The 23,169-nt window shown below is 49.3% G+C and overlaps 2 protein-coding genes across 9 annotated transcripts; one reads left to right on the forward strand and one right to left on the reverse strand.

Annotated features, from left to right (window-relative positions):
- Window positions 1-1,327: 1,327 nt before the first annotated feature.
- Window positions 1,328-19,751, forward strand: LOC104031642 (derlin-2). 6 transcript variants are annotated; one of them, XM_075719210.1, is made up of 8 exons: window positions 1,328-1,420; window positions 1,561-1,626; window positions 2,272-2,345; window positions 2,847-2,940; window positions 4,386-4,581; window positions 5,090-5,180; window positions 17,557-17,753; window positions 19,718-19,751. In XM_075719210.1, exons 1-7 carry the CDS (start codon window positions 1,328-1,330, stop codon window positions 17,720-17,722), a joined length of 780 nt encoding a protein of 259 aa, XP_075575325.1. In that variant the 3' UTR covers window positions 17,723-17,753; window positions 19,718-19,751. The 6 variants fall into 6 exon arrangements, with proteins under 6 accessions (XP_075575325.1, XP_075575324.1, XP_075575329.1 ...); XM_075719209.1 differs by lacking the exon at window positions 19,718-19,751 and having other exon boundaries at window positions 17,557-17,783; XM_075719214.1 differs by lacking the exons at window positions 17,557-17,753; window positions 19,718-19,751 and adding an exon at window positions 10,252-10,283.
- SMARCB1 (SWI/SNF related BAF chromatin remodeling complex subunit B1) lies at window positions 8,816-21,835 on the reverse strand. 3 transcript variants are annotated; one of them, XM_075719206.1, is made up of 10 exons: window positions 21,717-21,835; window positions 19,887-19,998; window positions 19,191-19,220; window positions 17,749-17,878; window positions 17,004-17,141; window positions 16,201-16,328; window positions 15,463-15,629; window positions 14,829-15,019; window positions 10,293-10,424; window positions 8,816-9,332 (listed from the first exon to the last, which is right to left on the reverse strand). In XM_075719206.1, the coding sequence occupies exons 1-10, from the start codon at window positions 21,807-21,809 to the stop codon at window positions 9,293-9,295; spliced, it is 1,161 nt and encodes a 386-aa protein (XP_075575321.1). In that variant the 5' UTR covers window positions 21,810-21,835; the 3' UTR covers window positions 8,816-9,292. The 3 variants fall into 3 exon arrangements, with proteins under 3 accessions (XP_075575321.1, XP_075575323.1, XP_075575322.1); XM_075719208.1 differs by lacking the exon at window positions 21,717-21,835 and adding an exon at window positions 20,594-21,000; XM_075719207.1 differs by lacking the exon at window positions 19,191-19,220.
- Between the last annotated feature and the right edge of the window lie 1,334 nt (window positions 21,836-23,169).

Genomic DNA, 23,169 nt, shown 5'->3' on the forward strand with positions numbered 1-23,169 from the left:
GCCTGTCTCTTGTCTTCTCCTCTCTCCCCAGATATGTTGCTTTAACCTCCTGTCCCCTCATCTTCCAGCTGGGTTTTGTTCTTCAAAGGGCAGCCAGGGTGGAGGTGGTGGAAAACACAAAGACTCCCTCCCCCACCGGTGATTTCATTTCCCATTAACTGAGGGTTTAAAGGGAAATCTCAGGGCTCATTAAGGCTCTGATGACAGCTTAACCTTCTCCTGCAGACATCCAACACCAGGCCCATTCCTCCGTCTGAAACCAGGGTGGCGGTAACCTTAGACCTGACTGCTGAGCACGGCTGACAGCTCTGGAAAGCATAACCAGCACGAGAGCGGAGGACGTCAGGTTTGTGCAGACCTTATCAGCCCACCCTTTCAAAGCGTGTTTTGTCACAGATTTGACACAGCTATGCGGGGAGCAGAGACTCCGCTCTCTCCTCGACAGCTGAATGCGATCGCTCCCGCCGTTCGTTCCCCGGGGCAGCCCCGGGCCGGCGCCTGACCCCGCTGCACCCGCGGGGGCCACGCCGCCCCTTGGCCTCTTCCAGCCACCTTGCGCTGCCTCCTGCCATCCCGCACAGCTCAGGGAAGAGCCCCGTTGCTCCAACCAAGAGGAAGCAGAGGTTTTAGCACGAATTACTAAAAACCGAAAGCCCTCTGTGCATTAGCGAAGGCAAGAGCCTCTCGAGCAGTAAAGCGCCTGGCAGCCAGCTGAGGCTCACGCGGGCGCCCCAGCCCAGCTCTCAGGGGCGCGTCCCTGTTCCCCCAAGCGACCGGCCGTTCTCAGCTCGCAGGAGCGACCCGCTGACAGCCCCCGCCCCTCGCACGCCGCGGGCCCGGAGCCGAGCGCAGCGCAGCCCCCCCAGGAGGCGGCTCCCAGCGCCGGGCGGGCCCCGCCCACCGCCCCCGGGGGCGGAGCTGCCCCCGAAGCCCCGCCCACTCCCCCGTCCCGCCGCTTCACGCTTCTCTCCCGCTGATTGGCCGTCTCCTGGGAGGCACGTCATCTGCTTTGCCTCTTCCCCGCCTTCCCTGAGCCGCCTATCACTGGGGCCGCCCGCTGCCATTGGCCACGGAGGCTCGCCCCGCCCCCAGGGGGTGGCACCCCCGGGGCTCTCCCCCTCCCGGCCCGTCTCCTGCTGCAGCGGGTCCGTTCCGGGTTGGCGGCGGGCGAAGGCCGAGGGCATGAGGCGCACTCTGATTGGCCAGCTCGCTCCGCCTGTCGCGTCGGGATTGGCCGGGCGCGGCCCGTGGGGGCGTGGCGGCGGCGGCGGCGCGTGGGGGGGCGTTAAAGGGCCCGCGGCGCGGCCGAGCGCTGTTGCTGTGCACCATGGCCTACCAGGGCTTCGCGCAGGAGTACCTGGGCATGCCGGCCGTGACGCGGGCCTACACCACCGCCTGCGTGCTCACCACCGCCGCCGTGGTGAGGGGTCCCTGCGGGGGGAGGCTGCGGCGGGGAGGTCAGGGTCCCTGAGGGGGAGCTGTGGCGGGGGAGCCAGGGGGCTGGCTGGGGGCGGTGGGTGCCCGGCAGCGGGTGGCAGCCTCTCTGCCTGTCTCTCACAGCAGCTGGAGTTCATCACCCCCTTCCAGCTGTACTTCAACCCCGACCTCATCTTCAGGAAGTTCCAGGTGAGGCCTTGCCCGGGCTTTGGGGCCCCTCTTGCCCCTTCCCAGCGAGGGGTAGGTGCGGCAGGCTGGGCCCTGGGTGTCCCGCTCCCAGGGTGGGCAGGGAGTGCGGTGTGATGCCACGGGGCTTCTTTCCCACTACCCCAACCTGCTTCGATTGGTGGGAGCTGGGTCACTGTTATGGTGTCCCCTCTTGTCACAGATGCTGGGATGGAGATAACTTCTTCCAGCCTTTCCCTGCCATGCACCATCTTGGCTTTTCCTTTTTTCCTTGACTCAAAACCTGTCTCTTCTGTGACACTGAGATGTTTGGCCAGCTGATGTCAGGCGGGGTGGGGAAGGCTTTATTGTAGAGAGGCATGAACAGTGATTTACTTTGGCTCTGGGTGCTGGATCATGGCTGTTTGTCCCTTCCAGAAAAGTAGAGAAATCTTCTTTTGAGCACCTGGAGTGGCAAGATACTCTGATGTGGTCAAGGGAGGGAGGTCCTGCATGAAGATGGTGCAGCTGTCTGGTGTCCTGGGGTAGTTCTGAGTGGATGGGTGCATGACTGGGTGTCCCCAGTGGATAGGGTGATGGGCTGCTGTACATGTGATGGGGAGAGACCTGTCTGTCCACCTCCTTTTCTCTCTCTCTCTTTTCTTTCAGATATGGAGGCTGATCACCAACTTCCTCTTTTTTGGGCCCCTGGGATTCAGTTTCTTTTTCAACATGATATTTCTGTATCCTTTGGTCTCGGTGAAGCTCTCTGCTCCCTTTTTGGCTTAGGCGCGACTTCCCCCCATCCATCATCTTCCCCAGGCTGACTTGTCTTGCCAGCAGTCTAGGGCTGTGGATTCTTCCCTTGGCTCTTTTGGTCTGAATTGAAGCTATTCCCCCAACAACTGCGGCCACCTCCTGCACCACCATCTCTGCTTGCTGCAAGGCAGCCCCTGCCAAAAGGCTGAAGAAGCTGGCAGTGCTGCTGAGGCTGGAGAGCAGTGCCTGTTCTCAGGGTGAGGTCTGGCTGGAGCACAGCACATGCCTCTCTCTTTCCCTGGGGTCAGTGGTATGAAGTGAAGTTTGCACTGTTCTGCTCTGGGGCTTGGACACCTGGCTGACAGCTTCCTGTGATGAAATAGCCTGCAGTGGGCTTATTCCCTGTCAAGCTGTGCTGTGGGGACACAGGGTGGCCAGCTGTTAATTTCCTATACTGCAACCCCTCCCTTCTCTCCTGCTCTCAGGTACAGGTACTGCCGCATGCTAGAAGAAGGCTCCTTCCGTGGAAGGACAGCTGACTTTGTCTTCATGTTCCTCTTTGGAGGATTTCTCATGACAGTATCCTTTTGAGTTGGTTGAGGCTCTTTGGTGTCTTCTGAGCTGCTGTGGATAGTGTGGGGCTTCTCTGCTGGCACTCTGTATCCTGGCTGTATTGTATAGTCTGTAGCAGGCTTCTGCCTGCTGACCAGGACAGCTGGCTTGTGAACCTTCTTGGTGCCATGGGGCAGAGAGCCTTGTTGTGCCCCAGGCCTGCCAGGCTCATGCCATGAGGCTTGGGAGAGCTCTGTGGAGCGTGTGGTGGAGGGGCAGCTTCTGGCTGTATGGCACAGCTTGTACTCCTTGTCTTGCCCACCCTTGTCTCCTGGCCTGTGCCTCACCCAGTGTACTTAGAGCAGAAGCAAAATACAGGAAAAGCTGCCTGTACTTGTGTTGGTGTCTGCAGAAGCACTGATGCACCTGGCAAGGGGATGGGCTGCCCAATCCCAGAAGAGGACGTGTGGCAGTGTGCTCAGGAAGCTCAGCCTGAAAAAGGAAGCCCCTTGTTATGCTCTGTGAGAAACTGTCCAGCTGTGGCAGGGCAACGGTGTCTGAGCTCTGGTGGGTGGAGCCCACTGCAGCGTGGCTACGATTGGCATCACATGGCCTCAGAAAACCAAGCTGCAGCTGGAAGAACACTGAGCCATAAGGACAAGGAGTGGGGCGCCCACATACTGTCTGCTGTCAGCACGTCAGGCAGCGTGAGCCCAGCACTCTTTTATTGTAGGACAAAACAGTCTGGTGGGGAGAAATTTCTCCCTCCCAAGCATAAAACCTTTTCTGAATGTCTTGCTGCTGTCTTATGCAGATGGCTCAGAGCACTGCTCTCCCCACAGAGCTCTGCATGAAGCTGTGTGAACTCTTGTGGCTGTCAGCCATCCTCAGGTGTTTGGCTAGTCAGGTCCAGGTGCCTGCAACAGCCCTGCGCTTGGCTGTAGGTGGATTTGGAGTCCAACTACAACAAGGGCAGGGGAATTTTTTGCCTCTGGCTGTCTCCTTGTGTTCTGGAGAAGAGGGCTGTGACTTGCAAGAGCCATCTCACTGCTGAAATTCTTCTGTAGAAGGCAGATACTAGATGTGAGCTGGTTGTTAACATGTGCCACATGTCCCAAGTGCTGTAAGAATGTGAAGGCCCTTCTCTGAAGGTCACTTTTGATGGTCACTTTGTAGAGGTGACTATATGAGCTCCCTGGTCTCTGGTGGTTGTAGACAGCAGTTCAAGGAGTGACCAATCTGTACGTGCCACTCCAGAGTGTCTTGTTCTGGGGTGGCAGGGAGGGAAGTGTGGGGTGGGGGTTTCAGTACATCTCAGCCATCCCAGGAAAGGTTTGGTGGCACAGGCAATGTCTTGCATGCTGTGATCAGCTGCCTGTAGTTCTGGGTTTCCTAGTCACAAGGCACCCTATGCTGCCTGGAGGTGGTGCACAGGGTGGGTAGCTTTTTTTCCTTGACTCGGTAGTTCCTAGCTATTTGGACTCTTTGCCAGCCTGTTTTTCCTGGGCCAGGCTTTCACCATCATGCTGGTGTACGTGTGGAGTCGCAGGAACCCTTATATTCGCATGAACTTCTTTGGGCTTCTTAACTTCCAGGCTCCCTTCTTGCCCTGGGTCCTGATGGGATTCTCTCTGCTCCTGGGCAACTCCATCATCATCGACTTACTGGGTATGTCAAAGCTGGCAAGTGCTGGGAACAAGGACACTTTGCACTTTGCAGCCACAGTGCTCTCTATTGTCATAGATGCTACTGGGGCACTGGCACTGTCTCTTAGTTTTATCTTATTTAAGATGGGTGGGTTTCCTAAAGTGAGCTGGCTGAGGTTGCTGGGTGGCCAGCCTTGTGCCTGAGCTCTTGCTTGTGACCTGCATTTTGATGTGTCTTGCCCAGGGGCAGAAGTTGGGTATGGTGAGCTCTGCCTGACACTTGTGCTGTGTCTTGTTTCCTGGGTGCCTAGTGCTGCCTTCAGGCTGACAGGCTCCCTGCTTGCTTGTGTGCCGATCACAGCAAACAGCCTGGCCCTCTGGCACTGCAGCACAGGTGGCTCTGGTGGGAGATGGGGCATGGGTATGCAGCTGAGGGATTCTTGGAGCTTCATCCTGCTTAAGCTCCCAGCTCTGGTTCAGCTGGCAAAGGAGTCACAGCTGGGCCTGACCTTGGTGACATCTCTCCCCAGGGATTGCAGTGGGTCACATCTATTATTTCTTGGAAGATGTTTTCCCCAACCAGCCCGGAGGAAAGAAGTTGCTGTTAACCCCCAGCTTCCTGTAAGTAAAGCTGATTCTTTGTGGGCTTTTTGCTTTTTCCCAACCTGGGTCACTTTCATAGCAAACTGCAGTCTGTGACAGCGTGGGGTGACCACAGGACGCAATTGCATGCTGATAGTACCTCAGCTCAACAGTTTATGCCTCTGCTGCAGAAAGCACTGGCACTTTGCACACTATATACATAAGTACACAGGGTCCATAAAGTAGTTGCTGGTACCTTAAGCTTTGCTAGTTGAACTGGAGTGTTCTTACTGCTTGTGGAAATGCTAGGTGGAGGTAGGATTTTTTTCTGATGTATTTCTGTAGTTTAAGAAAGCAGAATGTGTTCTTCATGCTGAGGATCAAAGCTGACCTGGAGATCAAGGAAGCAGGTACTGTCATTGTTACATATTGAGCTGAGCAAAAGAACAGTTAGTGCAGGTGCAATAGGTAGGTGGCTGTGGCACACAGCCAAGCCCTGTGAAGGGCTAGGATGTTCCTAGGAGGGCTGGGGGTTTTGTCCTCAGCTGGCTTTCCTAACCTGCCTGCTTGGTGGGATGGGCATGTCCCTTGCCAGGAAGATGGTATTTGACACACCTGAAGAGGATCCCAACTATAATCCTCTCCCTGAGGATCATCCAGGAAACCAACCTAGAGACCAAGACCAGAACCAGCAGCAGCATCCACAGTAACACAGGGAACTTCTCCATGTGGCCAGATTCCTCTCTTCTGGCTGGACTTATGCTGTGGCCCAGAGACTCTACTGGAATAACACCCGTTGCCATTCTGATGTGTAATGATTCACTGTTTGTATGGGTAACCCATCTTCCCCTTGTACCAAGTGGTTCCACAGAGCTTTGTACATAAGAACGGATGAATGCTTATGGAGGTGTTCTAGGGACAGGGGCTGGAAGTTGTGATGGCTCCTCAGTTACGCAGTGGGGAATAAGTATCACATGGGGTGTTAAACCAGTTACTCCTTCTCTTGCTGTTAATGACTTGCTGTGTGCCCAGTCACTCTTGCCCTCTGTACAAAGACTAATGCTCCTGGCTCTCATTGTTGTGAGACTTCTTTGTGGGCTTTCAATGAAGTAGTACTCCCAACTCTACCGTGGTAGACTGCTGCTCAGCCTTTTCCTTTCCTCCAAGCCCCCCACTCCTTTTTTGTTGTTGTTTCCAAAGAGTCTTTACATTAAAGTCTTTATTTTTCAGTTGTGTGTCCATTTCTGCCAGGGGCAGAGGCAGCAATTCACCAGTACCCATTAGGACTTTGCTCAAAACTGCCAGGCTGCTTGCTTGGAGTTTTCTTTTTTTAGTGGGCAAAGCGAAGTTCAGGCTAGCTGGAAGATGTCCTTCCCCTCCTCTGTCAGCAGGGCTGCAGAGCATGAGAAGGGGGGGTGGGGTGGGGTGTATCTAGTTGGAGAAAGGGACACCTGGGAAAGAACAGGACACTTGATCCAGGCAGTGACTGCAAGAAACACTTGACACTAGTAATAAAGGCTGTCTGTCTACACATGCAGTGTAATTCCACCCTTGTTGAATTTTTTTAGTTCTGAAACTTAAACATCTGAATTTTAGGGGAAAACTAAACAAGCTAGTCCCTACCATGAACAGCTGTACTAAATGGATTAGATCATTCTTGCTAATGCAGTACATGTGTGTGCTTGTGCCAGACCTCAAAGCCTTTGGAGTAAATCTGCAAACACTGTATCTTGGGATAGCTCATTTGGTAATGTTGCTGTCTGCTCAGATAGACAAGCTTGCAAACCACCCCTAAAACTACTAAGAGAAATGTGAGTAACCAGCATCCAATTAAGAATGATACAGAAGCCTTATGGCAAAGGAAGATTGAACCACAGCTCCTGCCCTCACACCTCCTTTGTGTGCTTCCTGTGAGAGGTAAAAACACCTTTTCTTAGTGGAAAAAATCAGACTTCATTTGAACAAGCTATTTTGCTGCACTTAGTTTCCCTCTAGGAAGAGGATGAAAGAACTGTACAGATGGCAATCTTGTTCTAGAAGGTACAGTGGTACTAAGAGCTAAGCAGCCTCAGATTTGACAGGTACTTTGCTTGTGACCTAATAACACAGAGCTGGTGTTTCAATCCCTGGAAAAAGTTTGTCTTTAAAGTCTGCAGATGCTGTTTTAAATTGCTTCTGAGATGGGACTTTGAAATGCAAGAGCTGGGCTATGCTTTCAGTGAGAGTACTAGATTAACCTAAGGAATTGTGATTACAGAGCAAGAAAGCTAGTCCCAGCTGTTCCCTAGTAGTCCTAATACATGGAGAAAGCCAGCTGAAGTTCTCTTTCTGGGACTTGGCCCCCTGGACTGTCCTGCCTTGCCCCGGCTGCTTGGAAGGACAATTCCTACAGCCTCTCTGGGGCTTGAGAAGCAGATGGAGGTATCTGTAAAGCCACTACAGAAGCTGCAGTCCTTGTGTGGCCATACCTTGTTGTGAACTCTAGGATTAGGTAACCACAAGCTTCACAGCAATTCAAAAATTGCACCACAGATGCTAGTTTAAGGCTACAGCAGTTTCATGCTTCTTTTGGTCAAATTCCCTGAAGAGGCTGCTTGCAGAAGTACCTGATCATAACAAAGAGAGGCTGAAGTCTTCTCAGGAAGAGTTGGAGTTCTTATGTCCATGAGGCAAAATATGCATTCTACATAGGAGGCTAAGATGCAGCAGGAGTCCCAGGTTTTGTCTTGCTGAAATAACCTTTCAACCTCTCTAATAAGGAATAATGGCTAAAGTACCACTCTGGCACAGGAGCCTAGGATAAGATTGCAATGATATTATTGCTAAATTGCAAGGTTTTTTGTTTCTGCAGACTAACATCTGGAAAAAGTTCCCTCCCACCCAGGAATCGGAACTGGCTCTGCTATTACTCAAGCCTAAACACGATAAATTAAGGCCGGAAAGTGTTTTTTGACTGTGCTAGCAGTGTGGGTGGATCAGCACAGATCGTAAAACCTATTGGCTTTATCATAAAGGCCTGAACATAACTGTCAGGCTGCCAGCAAAATCTGCCCTGCTTGCAACGCTCATCAGTTCTGGCAGTGAATTGTAGGAACTCTATCAAAGAGCTGGTGTACCTCAACAGCAAGGTAGATTCTAATTATTTTTTTTAAGCAAGCTTGAATTTTTTTTAATATCACTTCAATGGATTTTCTGTTTTTAAACTCCCCAGGGAAAGACAGGTTGTTTCTACAGTTGCAAAATCCTGACACTGCAGTGCTAAGGGTATTTAAGAGACCCACTTTGCTTTGGGTGCTCTGTGTACTGTAACTGGCAGCTATGTGGCCTGACAATGACCACAGCAAAGCTCCTCGCTGAAGAGAAGCTGCAGTCGCAGTGATTGCAGGCTTCAACTTTTGTCCAGTTCAGAGACTTTGTTTTTTTCCAGATGCAGTCTTCACAGGTTGACATCTGACAGAAATGAATATTCAGTTTGTGGCTTCAGTTAAATTATTCTACCCTTGTCAAGGAAGCCAGCTGAACACCTCCCTGGGTTCATTACGGACTGCACCATGTGTGGTAACAGACCAGTCCTTTATGGAGTTGTGTGCTTTTTCTGGTTTTAAGTCTCATTCTCACTCTCCCCTGGAGCAAAAGGTGTCAGGCTGTTTTATCTGTTAAAGCACTCAGTTTCCACCATGCTTCAGGAAAACAGAATGCATGTAAGTGTTCAACATTATACCCAAAAGCATTAACATCAGGCCCTGGGACTATTCAGTTACCAGAATAGCATGAAACACGGTGAGATTCGCTACTCATTCAAACTTACTGAACTCAACCTAAGTAGTATGCATTCCTTTTATTTAAAAAGTTGTCCTAACAGTGCGTGTTGCACCTATACAAAAGAATCTTTACACTGTCCACACACAGGTATATAAGGGCTTCAACAGCTGCCACAGGTCTCAGCTAGATCACGTGCTAACGCAGTGTTCTTGGTACGTGGCATTTAGGTGGAGGGGTTGGGGGCAGAAGTCAGCAGTACTGGGAACTCTTGGCAAGTGGAATGTGTGTCCCCTTCAGGGACAGAAAGACCCCTGCCAATCCTAGATCCATTTGGGGAGAGGAGTAGGGATAAAGTCTGTAGGAAGAGCACCAGTGTCACAACAGGAAGATTACCAGGCTGGAGCAGTATTGGCCAAACGTCTCATGCGCCTAGGAGAGAGAAAGAGGTACAGTAAGTGCTGTGTTACAGTCATGTGAAGTCTTATTAAAATCAACACTTTTGGGGAGGCTGCTGCCACTTTCTGAACTCTGTAGACAGGTTTATTGTATAGGCAGACTTTTACCTGAGAGGACCCCTGTTGATAAGGCTAAGACACTATTTTCAGTAGCAGCTTTTCAGATGCTTTTGCTCATTAACTTGGATTGAACTGATCACTACTGAAAACTATTCAGACAGCCATAGCTAAGGAGCAAAATAATGATGAATCTGTTAATTAGCAGTAAAAAAAAGAAATCCTGGGAAAGAGCTGAGCCAGCATATTTACTGTTCCCACAGTGTATCTTTTGGAAAGATTCTAGCAGTTCATTTATATCTGCCGGGAGCATTTTCACCAAGTAGGAGCAAGTGCTCTCAACTGCTTGTTGAACACTGCTCAGTGGGTCTCTCTGGCAGGCAGAGCTCCTCCTGGAATCACAACAGTGCTCCCATGCTGGCAAACAGGTCAGCATCAGTCAGGCTGGACCTGGGAGCTTGCCCGTTCCTACATCAAACAGCACTTTACCCTACATAAAAGGAAGCCTTGTGGCAGGATTCCAGGTAGCATGACAGTGCATGAAACTCCAAACTCCAATATATTTGATGAATGCCTTCCTATAGAAACAAATCCCCCTGCACAAGCAGAGTGCAGGGAAAAGAAAAAATGAAGGGGGGGAGGGGGAAAGGAAACTTTGCTTCAAGCAGGAGATGGTTAAAGTAGACATTTAAACGTTTGTGTAGCAAGGTGATAACAGTTTAATATCCTGAAGCTAAAGGGATATGAGTTTCTGTTGTGGTATGCGAGTTTGAAATCCAGCCAGTTGGCTCTCAGCAGAAAAAGACAAACATCAAAGCTTTTAACTTCTGTCTTAGAGACAGGCCAGAATGAGAACTGTCTGAACGAGTGGCAGCACCTTGTATTTCTGTCCTGGTCTCTGATCTTCTTCTCCATCTCGGCATCTGTGAGGGTTTCCAGAAGAGGGCACCACTGGTCAGCATCCCCCGTGTTGCGAATGGCAATTTCCACAGTTGGCAAAGGGTTCTCGCTGCAAAGCAGGGCAGAAGGCAACGAAGCAATATTCATCAGTGGTCCCAGAGCACTCCTCTGGGTTACCAGCTCAGATGCAAGACACAAGGACAACAGAGCATCATTAACAGTGTTTCAGACTTAAGCATTCATTCTTAGCCCTGCTTAGTACAGTCTGGTTCCCAGAAGTACACCAGGGGCTGATGGTTACAGTCTTGTGGAGCCTCAAGTCTCTGGGAGACCGACTACAACCATCTCCTTTCACCGCCGGAGAGGGGTTTGTCGAAGCAACCGTGGCTGACGCAGTGCTCTCCTGCAAAGGCCATTATGGAACTGGCTGGCAGCATTCAAACCCAATAAGCACAGGCAAAGTTCATACCAGTTTATTAGTGCTGGGAGCACTTCTCCCAGAGCAGCAGCTGAGCAGGGACTGTTAACAGGGCTCTTTGTCTACCTTTGCCATTCTGCAACTCCGACTTTCTAGCTGTAGTTTGCCTAGCACACCTCTGACAGCTCTTCCCTGGCAAAAGTCTGGCTTTCTGGGAGCCTGGTGGGATGGGAGCCCGATAGTGGAACAAGCATTGTTCTCCCAATTGCCATGGAAAGGGTAGTCTTTTAGGACCTGCTATTGCAACCAGAGGCTGTGGCATAAGCAATGAAACACAAGGCTCTGTCCCAGATCACAAGATCTGCTCATCAGAGGTCTCTCTGCCCTCAGCAGCTGTATTACCACATGCACGAAAATATTTACTGCTTCACTAGCCACTTTTCAGTAAAAGTCAACAGGAACCGACCAGGAGTAGCTTCCCAAATATTGATAGTGGAGCCGGAAGCCTAGCATAAATACAGAGGAGCCTCAGAATGTAAATGTTTGCTTTGAATTCTACAAAGCGGCTCAGCCTGAGCTGCGCTAAGTGTGTCTGTGAAGAGCCCTCTGGCAGGTGTGCACACACATCCGGCCCCTTCCCCAGGGACATGCCTCCGTGCACAGGATTTCAGCACTCCCAGGCAGCCCTCTCATTCCCCCAGGAAGGAACTCAAATGCTAATCACCATGGGGACAGACAATGTCTGCATCAAAGCTATTAATCTAGAATAACAAGTCTTCAAAGTAATGCTACAATGGAAAGTTAATCCAGGGCCTTTGGTATCTGATCCTGGGAGGAAGCTTTAATCAAATCTACTTCCAGTATTGCTGATGTCCACTAAGCAACACTCAAACCCAAAAATTTCATCTTAGCCTGGGATTGCTACACATTCCAGACTAAATGCTACATCTTAACTGGCTTTTTTGACTTGATAGCGTGGTCTCTATCTCATTTACCATGCTTAACACTGAGCGCCCACTAGATGGGTTAAATGGGGGTTGGAAAGCCAGCCTCATGTGCATAACTTAATTGCAAGCCAACACAGATACCACGCTTCTATAGCACAGACTCAGAGATAAACTGAAAAAATCCTCTCTCATCTCCCAACCTCCAGAGTAAGACAGCTCCCCCTCCCCTGCTATTTTTTGATCAAGAGGACAGTGCTGCTGGCAGTGACTGAAATGCACTGTCAGCTGCAGGATTCCCAGTAGAGCAAGACACTCCTTCTGCCAGGATCCAGGCCTCGCCGTAGTGTCGTGGGCATGCCAACAGGGCAGGGAAACGTCTTCTTGTGGAAAGGGTAACTCCTCAGGCACGTGGGTTTAGTGTGTGAGAGAACCTGTGCCATCATTTGGGTCTTGAAGGCAAAACTCTGGCTATGAAGTAGGGCGTGCTGCCACTAGAAACACTCAGTTACCAAGGTGTGAAACATTGTAGCACACCATCCCCCTGAAAATCCCATAAGCATCAGTTACCTGTCTGCTTCCAGTCCTGCCCTTTCCATCCGGCTTTCAGGCTCTCCTTGTTTTGCACAGGGCAGGCCAGCTGAAAGAACTACCCTGGCTTTCATCAACTAGAAGACAGTTTCACCTCTCCCTCAGATGATTAAGAGGCACATGACTTCTCAAACCCCCAGTCCCTTGAGATACTAAGGTTCTTTTGATACATCTAAAGCAGACCCTTTCCTTACATCAGTGGAATGACTTTGGAGCAACCACCACTCCTGTGGTTTGGGAATTCAGGAACTAACCAACCACAGAACCCAAATATCATTAATCACTGTGAGGTTTCAAAAGTACTCCTTTGCTAGAAGAAAAAAGGGAAGAGGAGGACATGTTTGTACTATGACACAAAATGAGGTTTAAATTAGATGTTTTTTCCTCCCTGAACAGCTCATGTCTACATACTTTGTTCTGTTGGGGTCCCCTTCCTAGTTTTTTGTTCTTCCCCTTGCAATTATTGCCACAGTCTAAAGAAGTCCTGAAATCTGCCTGTTTGAACTACCCCTAAAAGGAAGCACTCTTTAATAACCACAGCCAGATACATGTTTTTAGAGAGAGTAGTGTGAAGTTGGCATTACCATGATATATTTGAGAGAGCCTGGGCAGCACTGACTAACACTTTACTTGCTGCAAGTTACAGAGACTGATAGGAAGCAAAGGGAGAAATGAACCCCCTCGCAACAGTTAACACGTACACAGATTAATTTCTTAACGCTGATATCTGCAATACATGGAGAAGCACAGGAAGGAGGGATAACATTTAGTGTCCGCTAAATGTGGACAAAGCCCACCTCTGATGCACCAAGTGACAAAAGTTAGGAACAAATGCCCTGTGGGTTGGGAGGCAGTATGCTAAAAAGTTGTTGAAGTAAATTAAGTGGAAAGGTAAATAAATTGTGAGTAGAAAAGAGGGCTTCCTGGCCAGCATGGTGTGAACAGGGCCACCTCTCTACTTCAAGGAGGATATAAGAAAGCTCAAACTCCTGGGAATGCTCAGGCAACAAGGAGTCCTACTAAACCTTCCAGAACTGAACTCGCTCCCTGCCATAGCTAGCTTAAACTACAGAGAAAGCCTACTTCACATTGGCTCCAAGATCTGCGTCTACCAGCGGGGACACTTTCATTCTCTGTTACTGGAGGCTACAACGCAGACAGGGCTAGCTCACTTCTGTCATGGTTATAATGCACCCAGCAGCAGGGAAGGAGAGGCAGTACTACAGGTATCAGATTCCCATCTACCACCCTCCAAGTTCCCCTAATTTCTCAGGAACGCACACCCACTGTTCTGTAGTTACAGTGTGATGTGGTTACACACTGCATCTGCAAATATCAGTCAGCTGTTGTGGATGGAATGGTAGAAGTCACCTCCCAAACTCAGTGAGGAGAAGGGACATCAGCAGGATGGACACACAGTCTAACAGTTTCAGTAAAAGAGTTTAATTCCCGTGTGGTAAAGACTCCCTTTCCATTTTCTAATATGAACCACTCTGGGGATCATTTGAGAACCAAGTAGTTGCTGTGGAAGATTTTCAGGATAAAAATAACCTCCAGAGGAAGCAGAGCGAGACTAGTGGAAGAGCAACAGGTCCAGAGCAGTTCAGTGCCCATTTTCCACAGAAGGTTGACCAGACAGGAAACCTTCGGACAGAGGAGGAGGAAGGAGCAGAGCTCATGGCAGCAGCCAGCTGCCCCACAGCCTCCAGATCCTCCTCACTTACTCCCACACCAACTACTCATTACCCTCTCCCTGAGACAGGACAGGGCTGGGCACATTTCCCTTTGCTGCCCAGGCAGGTCATCCTGCTTCCTTGAACTGACCTCTACAAAACTGGTGTCAACAGTACCATTCCCTCACTTCTGCAAATACATCATTTGCTGAACTCCCAAACCTCTTCAACTGTCACCATGACCTGAGATCAAAAAACACCCCAGCACACATTAAGGGATACTTACAGCCTGCAGACTCAGCAACATGCTGAGGATAACATCAGTACAGTAACTCACCACAGAACACTGCACAGCACAACTGGAAACGATTATCATTAGGAGACAAGTTACAAAGCTGACATATCAAACCTGACACTGCTGCATTCCAGCTGTGAGAAGGGCCTATGATCAAGCCAACTGTAACGTCAGATAGGGTAGAGAGCTACAGTTTCAATCAGTCTTAGTTCAAAACACCAAAGCTTGAGACAGTGGATGGCCCAAGTCAGGCAAAGCCAACAAAACAGAAAGGTATCTGGGGCTCATCATTAGCATACATTAGAAGAGGGAGACACAAGGTATTCAGTCACTGTTAATTACAACAGCCTTTCATTCTGCAGCAAAAGCTGACATTTCATCAATATTTGGTCGTGAAATGTATTACACCCAACAGGAAAAGACACTTGAGCACAAGCACAAAAAATTGTAAGGAGGACAGAATGGGCGCAAGCCGTAAGGACCAATTTCAAATGAAACTTTCTGCATCAGGTCAGCTGTTCTAAGACTCATTGATGCTAACGCCCATGAAGTACAAACACACACCCATACTAGGAAGATGACAGTTCTGTACCTGAAGGCATATGTCTTCTGATGCCAACTCAGCTGTCCCCGGATGCTGTAGGCAATAGTAGTGACAAACTCCCCACCCAGGCCAAGCTCTGAGCACAGCTTCAAGGCAAACTTCTCTGGTGAATTCTCCTTCTCTGACATGTCCCATTCAAACTGGTCTACAAGGGAGATGTTCCCTACGTGGATGTTTAGCTGGAGACAAGGAAAGAAACAGGTCACTTGTTTCCATTCTCGCAATAGTTTGTCAAAGGTAATTTAACTGAGGAGGCAGAGACTGGAGAAGAAAAGTAGAGAGGTAACTCCTAGTTCATTGCATCTGCAGAGCTCCTTAACCAAATCTTAATTCCAGTAGCATGAAGACAACTCAGCTTTGCTCACCAAGGTTCAGTTCTTCCAAAAGGACTCGACAATGCTTTCACTGAACTATCTCATCATCTCAGGGGCTGGCACATGAGTGTTTAGTAATCTGCCACCTTGGTTCTGTTCTCAATACAAAGAACAGAATGCAATCTGGATGCAGGACTGGCATTAAGAGCTCCTTTGCTCTGAGGGAAGCCTTTGTACTCTTCCTCTCCATAACATAACCAGAGAAACCCAAATGGTTCAGCTCTCATTCTACTGCCTTCCTGTATTACCTTAATAATAACTCGTTGGTCTGACTGATCTTCTAGGATACTGTCAGTTGGGTACGACTCAATCTGTTGTCGGATGGCAGAGGCAATAGCAGGGACAAAGGTCAGAGGATTCAAATCCAGGTCATCGCAAAGAATCTCAGAGAACATTTCTGGGGTCATTAGCTTTTCTGATACAGAACAAGAATGAACAGACACCGTTAACTTTCTTAGAAATCAAATGTCCGCCACTTCCAGAATACACAAAATTAATCCCACAGCATGACAAAGGGAATCCCAAATGCATCATCTTTTGCTTTTAAAAGGGTGTTTTGTATCAGGTTTGTAAGGACGTGCACACTGACAGAGGGACTTACCACCTTCTTTACTGGCTCCATGGAGACAACATAGCTACAGTCTAATAATCTACACACATAAAGGAGCCATACACATGAACTGTTTTGTATTTAAGGTACCTCAGCTATCAGAATAGTCTCAGACTGCTGAGCTGATGAACTGGGTCAGGAGAATAGGCCAGTTAAACTCTTCATATTACACATGTCCAGGAATGACTGCAACCCATAGAAGTGGCAGAGAATTTGCTAATAGACATGAGAGCTGAATACAGTCCAAAGTGGGAGAGCTTTAAAGTTTTGTGTATAGGGGGCAAGGACATGCACACTCATGCTTGTCCTCTCTTCCTATCTGGTGATGGATACAACTGTATCTCTCCAGCCTCAGGAAATTCTCCTTCCTACATACCGTTCATGTTCCACGTAAATGCATCTCTGAGTTTCTGCCCATCTATTTCCATATCAAGCCTGATTGGAACCAGAACCTCCGGCTGGGATGCATTCTCATGGATCACTGCTGGGTCATGGTCGTCAAAGCTAATGCAAAGAACAACAACATGGTATATGCAACTAGCACATGACACATCTGGCATCCACAGGGGGAAGACAATGTTTGTTGGAAGCAGTCCCCACACTCCAACTCCCCAATCAGTCTTTAGACAGACTCCTCAATGCAAGCTTACAGGGCTATGGCAACCAATACCAGTTTATCATCTTTATTGCTTCTATCATAATACATTCCTGCAAATAAAACAGGGAAGCTTTCCAGGATTACATTTTATCTTGGTTTCCTCAACTTTTATAATGGAAAATAAAACTTAAGTCATGAGCCACAGCAGCATTTTCCGTTGAATAAATTAAATCAAAGTTACTGGAATATGTCAGAGGCAGCCTATCCTTCACAAGGAGGGTCTGACTCCTCAAATGACAACTGCTCAGCAAATCAACAGAAAGTAGAAGGACCTCATCAGGAAAAGAATGAACCATTTTCCTGACGAAAGGAAAGCCTCCTCTCTGAGCCATGGTTGGCCACTGTAAGGAAGTGCTTCAAGATGCACAGTTTAACTAAGAACCTCCAAATTAGTGACCTGTAGGTCTTTTGTCAGTTTGAGATGAATCACAACATTGTAATAACACTAACACATCAGCACTACCCTGGCAGTGCATCATGTCAGTAACCATCCGCTTTTTGGAGGCGGGAAGCTGTCTTACCACAGAGGGAATGTCCTCTTCTTATCCCTGCCCATGCGGTTTCTGTTAATCGTTGTTGAGCATGGCACTGCATCCAGGTGATGAGAGCTGTTGGGCAGGGTTGGCACCCACTGGTTGTTCCTCTTTGCCTTCTGTTCTCTGAAGAAGGAGACTGTATGTTAAACTGCAGACCCTGAGCACCACTGCTACTACTTAAGGAATGGTATAATTTTAAACTGTAAGTCCTATTATGAGCTCCTGCTATTTTATTCTGGAACCCTCAACAATATCTTTCCACTGAGAACTCATGTTCCACACTAGCCTCTGGGAAGCCCATTCTCCGGCTCACAATTATTCACCAGATACGAATCCAGGTGCACCATTACAAATACTAGGTTCATATTTGGATTTTCCATCCATACTATAAAGGGACTGCTGATAAATGCGCCGTCTCCAGAAGACAGTACGTGCAGAGAGTGTTCTGCAACGCATCTGTTACAGCTGGAATGTAGTAATTGCAAAAAGAGCTGTATCATCAAACACTTATGTTTTTCTTCCTGTTGTACATGGGCAGTAACCCAGTCCTTACGCTCTGGAGATCTTCATTTGCCCAACACTGCAAAAGACTGTTAACACAGACTGGCAAGCACCCCCCTGCACAGTGGCCTGGGTTTATGCAATTATGCAATTTCTTGTGCTTCCTGCCCAAGCTGACAATCTTCCAAGCTGCTCTGTTCTGATCTTGGCCCTCACCGACACTGGTTACCTGAGGTAGGTGGGAGGTTCTGTGCTGATAGACACTGCCTTATACTTCTCATCGTTTCCATCCAAGATCTCTTCCACTTCAGAGGCCTTTAACAGTGTCACACTAGTGGCTAATGTTGTATAGCCATGATCTATTACCAAGAAAGATGCCAATAATTAACATGGAAAAGTACTACATAGCAATGTAGCATTAATAGGCTGCAGAGTGAAAAGCCCTCCCTGCCACTGCAGGAGGGACTAAAATAGGTTACCCAGTGGTATGAGTATGTGGCCCAAAAGTCTTTTGGGCTTCATTTATCTTCTCATAGACATTTAATTTTTGGGAAAGGTTTTGACATGGCATTTTGTACACATGGGATAAGTGGAGATGAAAAAACTTTCCACTGTCATTTCTGAATTGCCAGAAGCCTCCACTCTCCCAAACACACCAGGATGCTCTGCTACTGGGGTAGATTACTTGCACTGGAGTGACCAGAAGCCCAGCCACAGTGCGTGTCACAAAAGAAATATAATCTGGTTTTGACATCCATCTAAGCAGCAGGAATAAATGTGACTTTCCTGGGCGCAGGGCTGGAATGTCTTAGTTAATACATGGCAACCCCCACCACAAAGCCTAGAGAAGAAATACTATTCTAAAGACAAGTGCAGGATGACACCTCGGAATGGTTGCATAGTGATAGAGCAAAGATTTGCAAAAGGCATCAATATCTCTTTACCTCCTATAAACAGCTACCCTGTTTATTAAAACCATCTTTCATCTGGACTAAGGGTCAAGACACAGGGAGGGTTAGAATTACATGAGCTTCCCTCAGGTACTACCACTGGATGAACCTCGATCTTCCAGGGTACAACTGATTTATAGACTCTGGTAATTTCTGTTATGACATTTACTTAAGATGGAAGTGAATGCTACAAAACCAAAACTTCAGGAAAAGATCCTTAAATTCTCATAATTATTAGATAAACTTGAAATCTAACATGCTTTTACTTAAGGAGAGGAAGAGAAAAACAATTCTTTCCTCCCCTGAGTTGCCCTTTGCAATCACATGGTTTAGCTCTGCACACCTACATCTGCCAAAATGATGTAAAATCTCTTCCACAGCCTTCTGGGAGAAAAAGCCCAGAAAACAATAAATCCTCAGTGGACTTAAAAGGTTGGAAGTAGAGAGGCAATGATCAACAGAAAAGCTGATAAGACTTGGTAAAGGGGGAGAAATTTAGGACAGCTCTTGCTGCATTACAGACACCATCTGTATTTGAGAGTCGTGCTAAGGCTGTGAGAAAGAAAAGTTAAGCATGTGATCAGGATGCACAATTAGGGCGACCACAGGGAGAGATCAGAGGAAGAGGATTAGACATTAATATATATTGTAATAGCACAAAAGGTCACAGTGAAGATTCCTTCTCTAGCACAGCTAAGAATAACACGCAGATAAGACTTACATCTTCTGGGACTGTGAGACCGCTGATTTTCTGTGGGGGGGAAGGGAAGAAAAAAAAGCAACAGGTCAGCAGGATACTTAGAAGAAGGAGACATAAGTCCAGAATGAACAATTTATTTTTATTACGCTTTAGTCTAAAGAGTGTACAACGTCATATTGCTAAGAAATTTAACTGCTTGTTATTAGTCTCCCACCAAACATAATACCAAGGCAGCTATATTCTCACTGTGGCAGTCACATCAGTAGCAACACACCACAACAAGTTCTGGGAGGCATAAACATTCAGTCCCTGCAAGAAGCAAAGGTAAGCAAAGACGCACATTTTCAATGGGGCATCCTTGCAACATTCCCGCCTATTTGACAAAAGGGACAAAAATGCCCCTCTTTGTCTATAAAAGTCTCTTCTGGAATATGGTATTGATTTTGAGATGTGGCTTTTGCTTTGTGATGAATGCAGCCAACCCCAGGAAAACCATGAGGGCTGTTTCGATTTTATAACATTATTGATCAGCTGATGTTTGTTGTTAGGCTGAACCAGGAGCTACCAGTGCCACCACTGCAGAGTGCTCCATCACTGTGGCAATCTGAAGTGATTCGCCCAGCCCTAAACGTGCACAAACTTCTGAATCACCAGAGACAGTTTTTCAAGGCAAGATTTCAGATAAACAGTACTGGGAATGTTTACTCATCTTCTCACCATGTGAAGAGGCCACTATCTTCTTCCTTTCTTCCACTGTGGCTAGTCGCCTCCAGAGTGAGGGATATCTCTTGTACAGGGAACCCCGAAACATACGCAAGTAGTTTCCCACCTACAAGAAGAAATGTGGAGACGTGGCCTGCTGTTCCAGTATGGCCTGGTATTCCATTTAGGAGATTTTTAGCAGAAGCTGAAACAATTTCAGCTCTTTGTAATGACAAGAGGGACCCCCTAAGAGGATTTTTTTGTTGTTTTTCATGATTGACTGACTGCACTGGGTTTGGTATCACATAGCACTGCAATTCTTGCAGCAATGCAGAAAACAAAATTTTTATCAGCACTTATTTCACTAGTCTGATAGGAAAAAACTCCCATCTGTTGACAATAATCCATTTAATAGGAAAAAACTCCATTCCTTTTCATGTATTTTTGCACAACCTAACCTTTCTTTATTTCAGTTTCTGTTTCAATGCACAATGCTCAGTAGGAATTAAATCAAACCACATACCCAGCTCTCTGACAGTTATAATTTTTACTTTGAACCTCTGTGCCATCTAGACATCGCTCGAATACAGCAAATGCCCAGAGACTTGCATTTTGTTTTAAATCCTTTGAACATGTAAAGTGTGATCGCTGCCAATAATCCTCTTTCAAATTTACTGACCATCTGTAAAGCAGTTCCATTCTTGCTGGCACAAGATCCTCACCTGTGCTGAAGGCTACAGCAGGAGTTGCTGAACAGCAGAACTATTTCTATAGACTCTGAAATAAAATTTTTAGACTGGTAGTACACTGGCAGACTGCCACACAATAAAGTTTTTATTCCTTGTTTGACGAGACTCATTTTGATCTTAATATCTATGTTCAGGTAATTTTTAATCATATCTGTTGCCCTACAGTGCTCATCAAGGACAGAAATTAACGGTAGGTATAAAAGGCAACCCTTTTTCCCCTTCCATGTGTCTGGTCTGGCAATCTTGCATATTAGCTGACTGCAGTTACAGTTCTTCCTTCAAACGTCACATTTCACTTGAGAGAGCAGGAGCCTTTAGTCCCTGCTCAACCTATACAGCTGGCAATTTAACTTATCCAGTATTTCCTTTTTTGCATCAAGGGTGGGGCTAAATTCCCCCCACCCCCTGTTTCCCACTGTGATCATTTCCGTGGTGCTGAAGCACCAACGTTTCTTGCTTCAATAAGGCTGGTCTTCAGAGAGGCAGAACAGCCTCTCACCATGAGAGAATACAGCGTCAGCATATACACTGGGGTGCTAAAATGCTGCACCCTGGCATTTGTTGGCAAGACTCATCTGCACAAGGCTGAGAAGCTGAGCTGGCCGATGGTGGTGGGGTTATTGAGCACAAAGGCCTAGGTGTGGACTTAATTACCTCGCAGCACGTCAAAAAATGCAAAATTCTGAACAAGTGTGCTACAAAAATTCGTAAGTGGAGTATGAGGGAGCGGGGCCGCAGGCTGCGGTCAGGTGAGGATCTGGTCTCTACGGACTCGTGCGGGTCTCCCAGAGCCGCCCTTACCGGGAGCGCCGGCCCCTGCACGGCCGAGGCTCTGGGGCAGATCTCACCGCCCGGCCCCCAAGCAGAGCCCGGGACCCCGCAAGCGGGGGGGGGGGGGGGCAGAGAGGACCCGCAGGGGCTGGAAGGCCGCTGCCCCCCAGGCCCGGGACTCCGCCGCCCCCCATGAGGGCTCCCCTCAGCCCCCTCTCCACCCTGAGCCCACCCCCGCCGCCAGCTCCCCCAGCCCGCGGCCCGGCGCCCCGCAGCCTCCCCCCGGGCTCGCTTCCCGCCCGGGCCCTTGTGCGCGGGGCCGCACCTCGGAGCCGATCATGTAGAACTCGCCGTCCTCCTCCAGCTGGAACTTGACGGGCTTCTGCCCAAAGGTCTTGCTCAGCGCCATCATCATCATCGTGGCGGCGGGAGGGGGGCGGCGGGAGCGCCCGGCGTCCTGGGGGGGGACCTGGGGGACCTGCGGCGGCGGCGGCGAGGGGAGAGACGACGGGCGGCGCCGCGGCCTACTCCAGCCGCCGCTCCGCGCATGCGCCGCCGCGCCCCGCCCTCCCCGCTCCCGCCCCGCCCCGGCGCGGCGCTGGCTGAGGGCGGCCCCGCGGGCGGGAGGGGCGGCCCGGGCAGGCGGTGCTTAGAAAAGAGGCGGTTTATTGGCGCCCATAAATACAGACCGCGCTCGCCGAGGGCTGGGTACGCGCGGGCATCTGCACGCGTTTATCGGTGCGGTCGTGAGGAGCGGCCGGTACCGAGAGCCCGGGGCTGCGGTACCGGTCCGCCCCCCGGGCCGGCAGCAGCCCGGCCTGCTCGCTCGGGTGCCTGCAGCCGGTCACCCGGCGTGGGGAGCGGCACGGGTGGGTTGAAAGGTGACAAGGGAACAAACCGACCGCAGCCCCTTTGGGGTTTTGGGTTTGTTTGGCATAAGGTTATGTAGCAACGAGGGGTGTGCAAAGAGCTGGAGCGGGGCTGTACGGTGTCAGCCCGGTGTCCGGGCGGACCGGGAACAGCGGTACGAGACCGATCAGTGCAGTCACGAGCGACCCAGGGTGGGGAACCTAACTCAGTGCGAGCACCGGGAGCGACGGGGCAGTGTCCAGCACTGGCACCCAGCACCGTGGAAGGAAGGGGGCCCCTTGTCTATACACAAATCAGTATAAAATCCTAACGCATGCTAGTGATACAACGCAAAACTGGGAGTAGGGCTGCGGCAGGGTCCTGGCAGTTACCACTGCAGCCCTGGTGAAGTGGCCCCGGCAGCAGCCGCACGTCTGCATTTGGCCATGGGCAGTCAGCGTCCTTCCAAGCCCCTGGCAAGGCCGAGGGAGGTGTCTCCGTGGAAGGCCTTCTCCGTGGAAGCCCTCCTCCACCCAGGCCAACGTCTCGGAGCAGCAAAGGGCTGCTGTCGTGAGCTATGTAAACGTAGGAAATGCCATCAGATCAGTTCTACGTGATGAGATCCAGGTTAATTAGGAGAGCGTGATCCCATTCCAGGCTGGCTTGATGGTTTTTGGGATGCTATTGCTGGAAGAGCATGGCCACATTAAGGGTTTAGTGGCTGCTCTTGCCCGCAAAGAACATGGCCGATGCTTTTACATTGATAGCAACTGAAGCTGGGGCTACTGGAACTTGAGAGGAGCAAACTTTGTCACTTGGAACAGACACATGTTGTGTCAGATGCTGAGCCTGGAAGGAAGCCAGGAATGGCAGAGGGAACCCTCTGTGTGGCTGCTGGAGGTAAGGGTGATGAAAGGGGAGCGTGGAGG

The sequence above is a fragment of the Pelecanus crispus genome, chromosome 11 (genome assembly GCF_030463565.1).
Source record: "Pelecanus crispus isolate bPelCri1 chromosome 11, bPelCri1.pri, whole genome shotgun sequence".
Classification (NCBI taxonomy): Eukaryota; Metazoa; Chordata; class Aves; order Pelecaniformes; family Pelecanidae; genus Pelecanus; species Pelecanus crispus.

Bases quoted from the DNA above. Each gene is read 5' to 3' on its own strand.
- LOC104031642 (XM_075719210.1), top strand. From the start codon at position 1,328: ATGGCCTACCAGGGCTTCGCGCAGGAGTACCTGGGCATGCCGGCCGTG. The intron at 1,421-1,560 runs GTGAGGGGTCCC...TGTCTCTCACAG, and splicing joins TGCTCACCACCGCCGCCGTG to CAGCTGGAGTTCATCACCCC. The intron at 5,181-17,556 runs GTAAGTAAAGCT...GTACATGGGCAG, and splicing joins CTGTTAACCCCCAGCTTCCT to TAACCCAGTCCTTACGCTCT.
- SMARCB1 (XM_075719206.1), bottom strand. From the start codon at position 21,809: ATGATGATGATGGCGCTGAGCAAGACCTTTGGGCAGAAGCCCGTCAAG. The intron at 15,630-16,200 runs GTATGTAGGAAG...GTTCTGTATCAG, and splicing joins ATTTACGTGGAACATGAACG to AAAAGCTAATGACCCCAGAA. The intron at 15,020-15,462 runs GTAATACAGGAA...CCTTGTCTCCAG, and splicing joins ACCAACGAGTTATTATTAAG to CTAAACATCCACGTAGGGAA.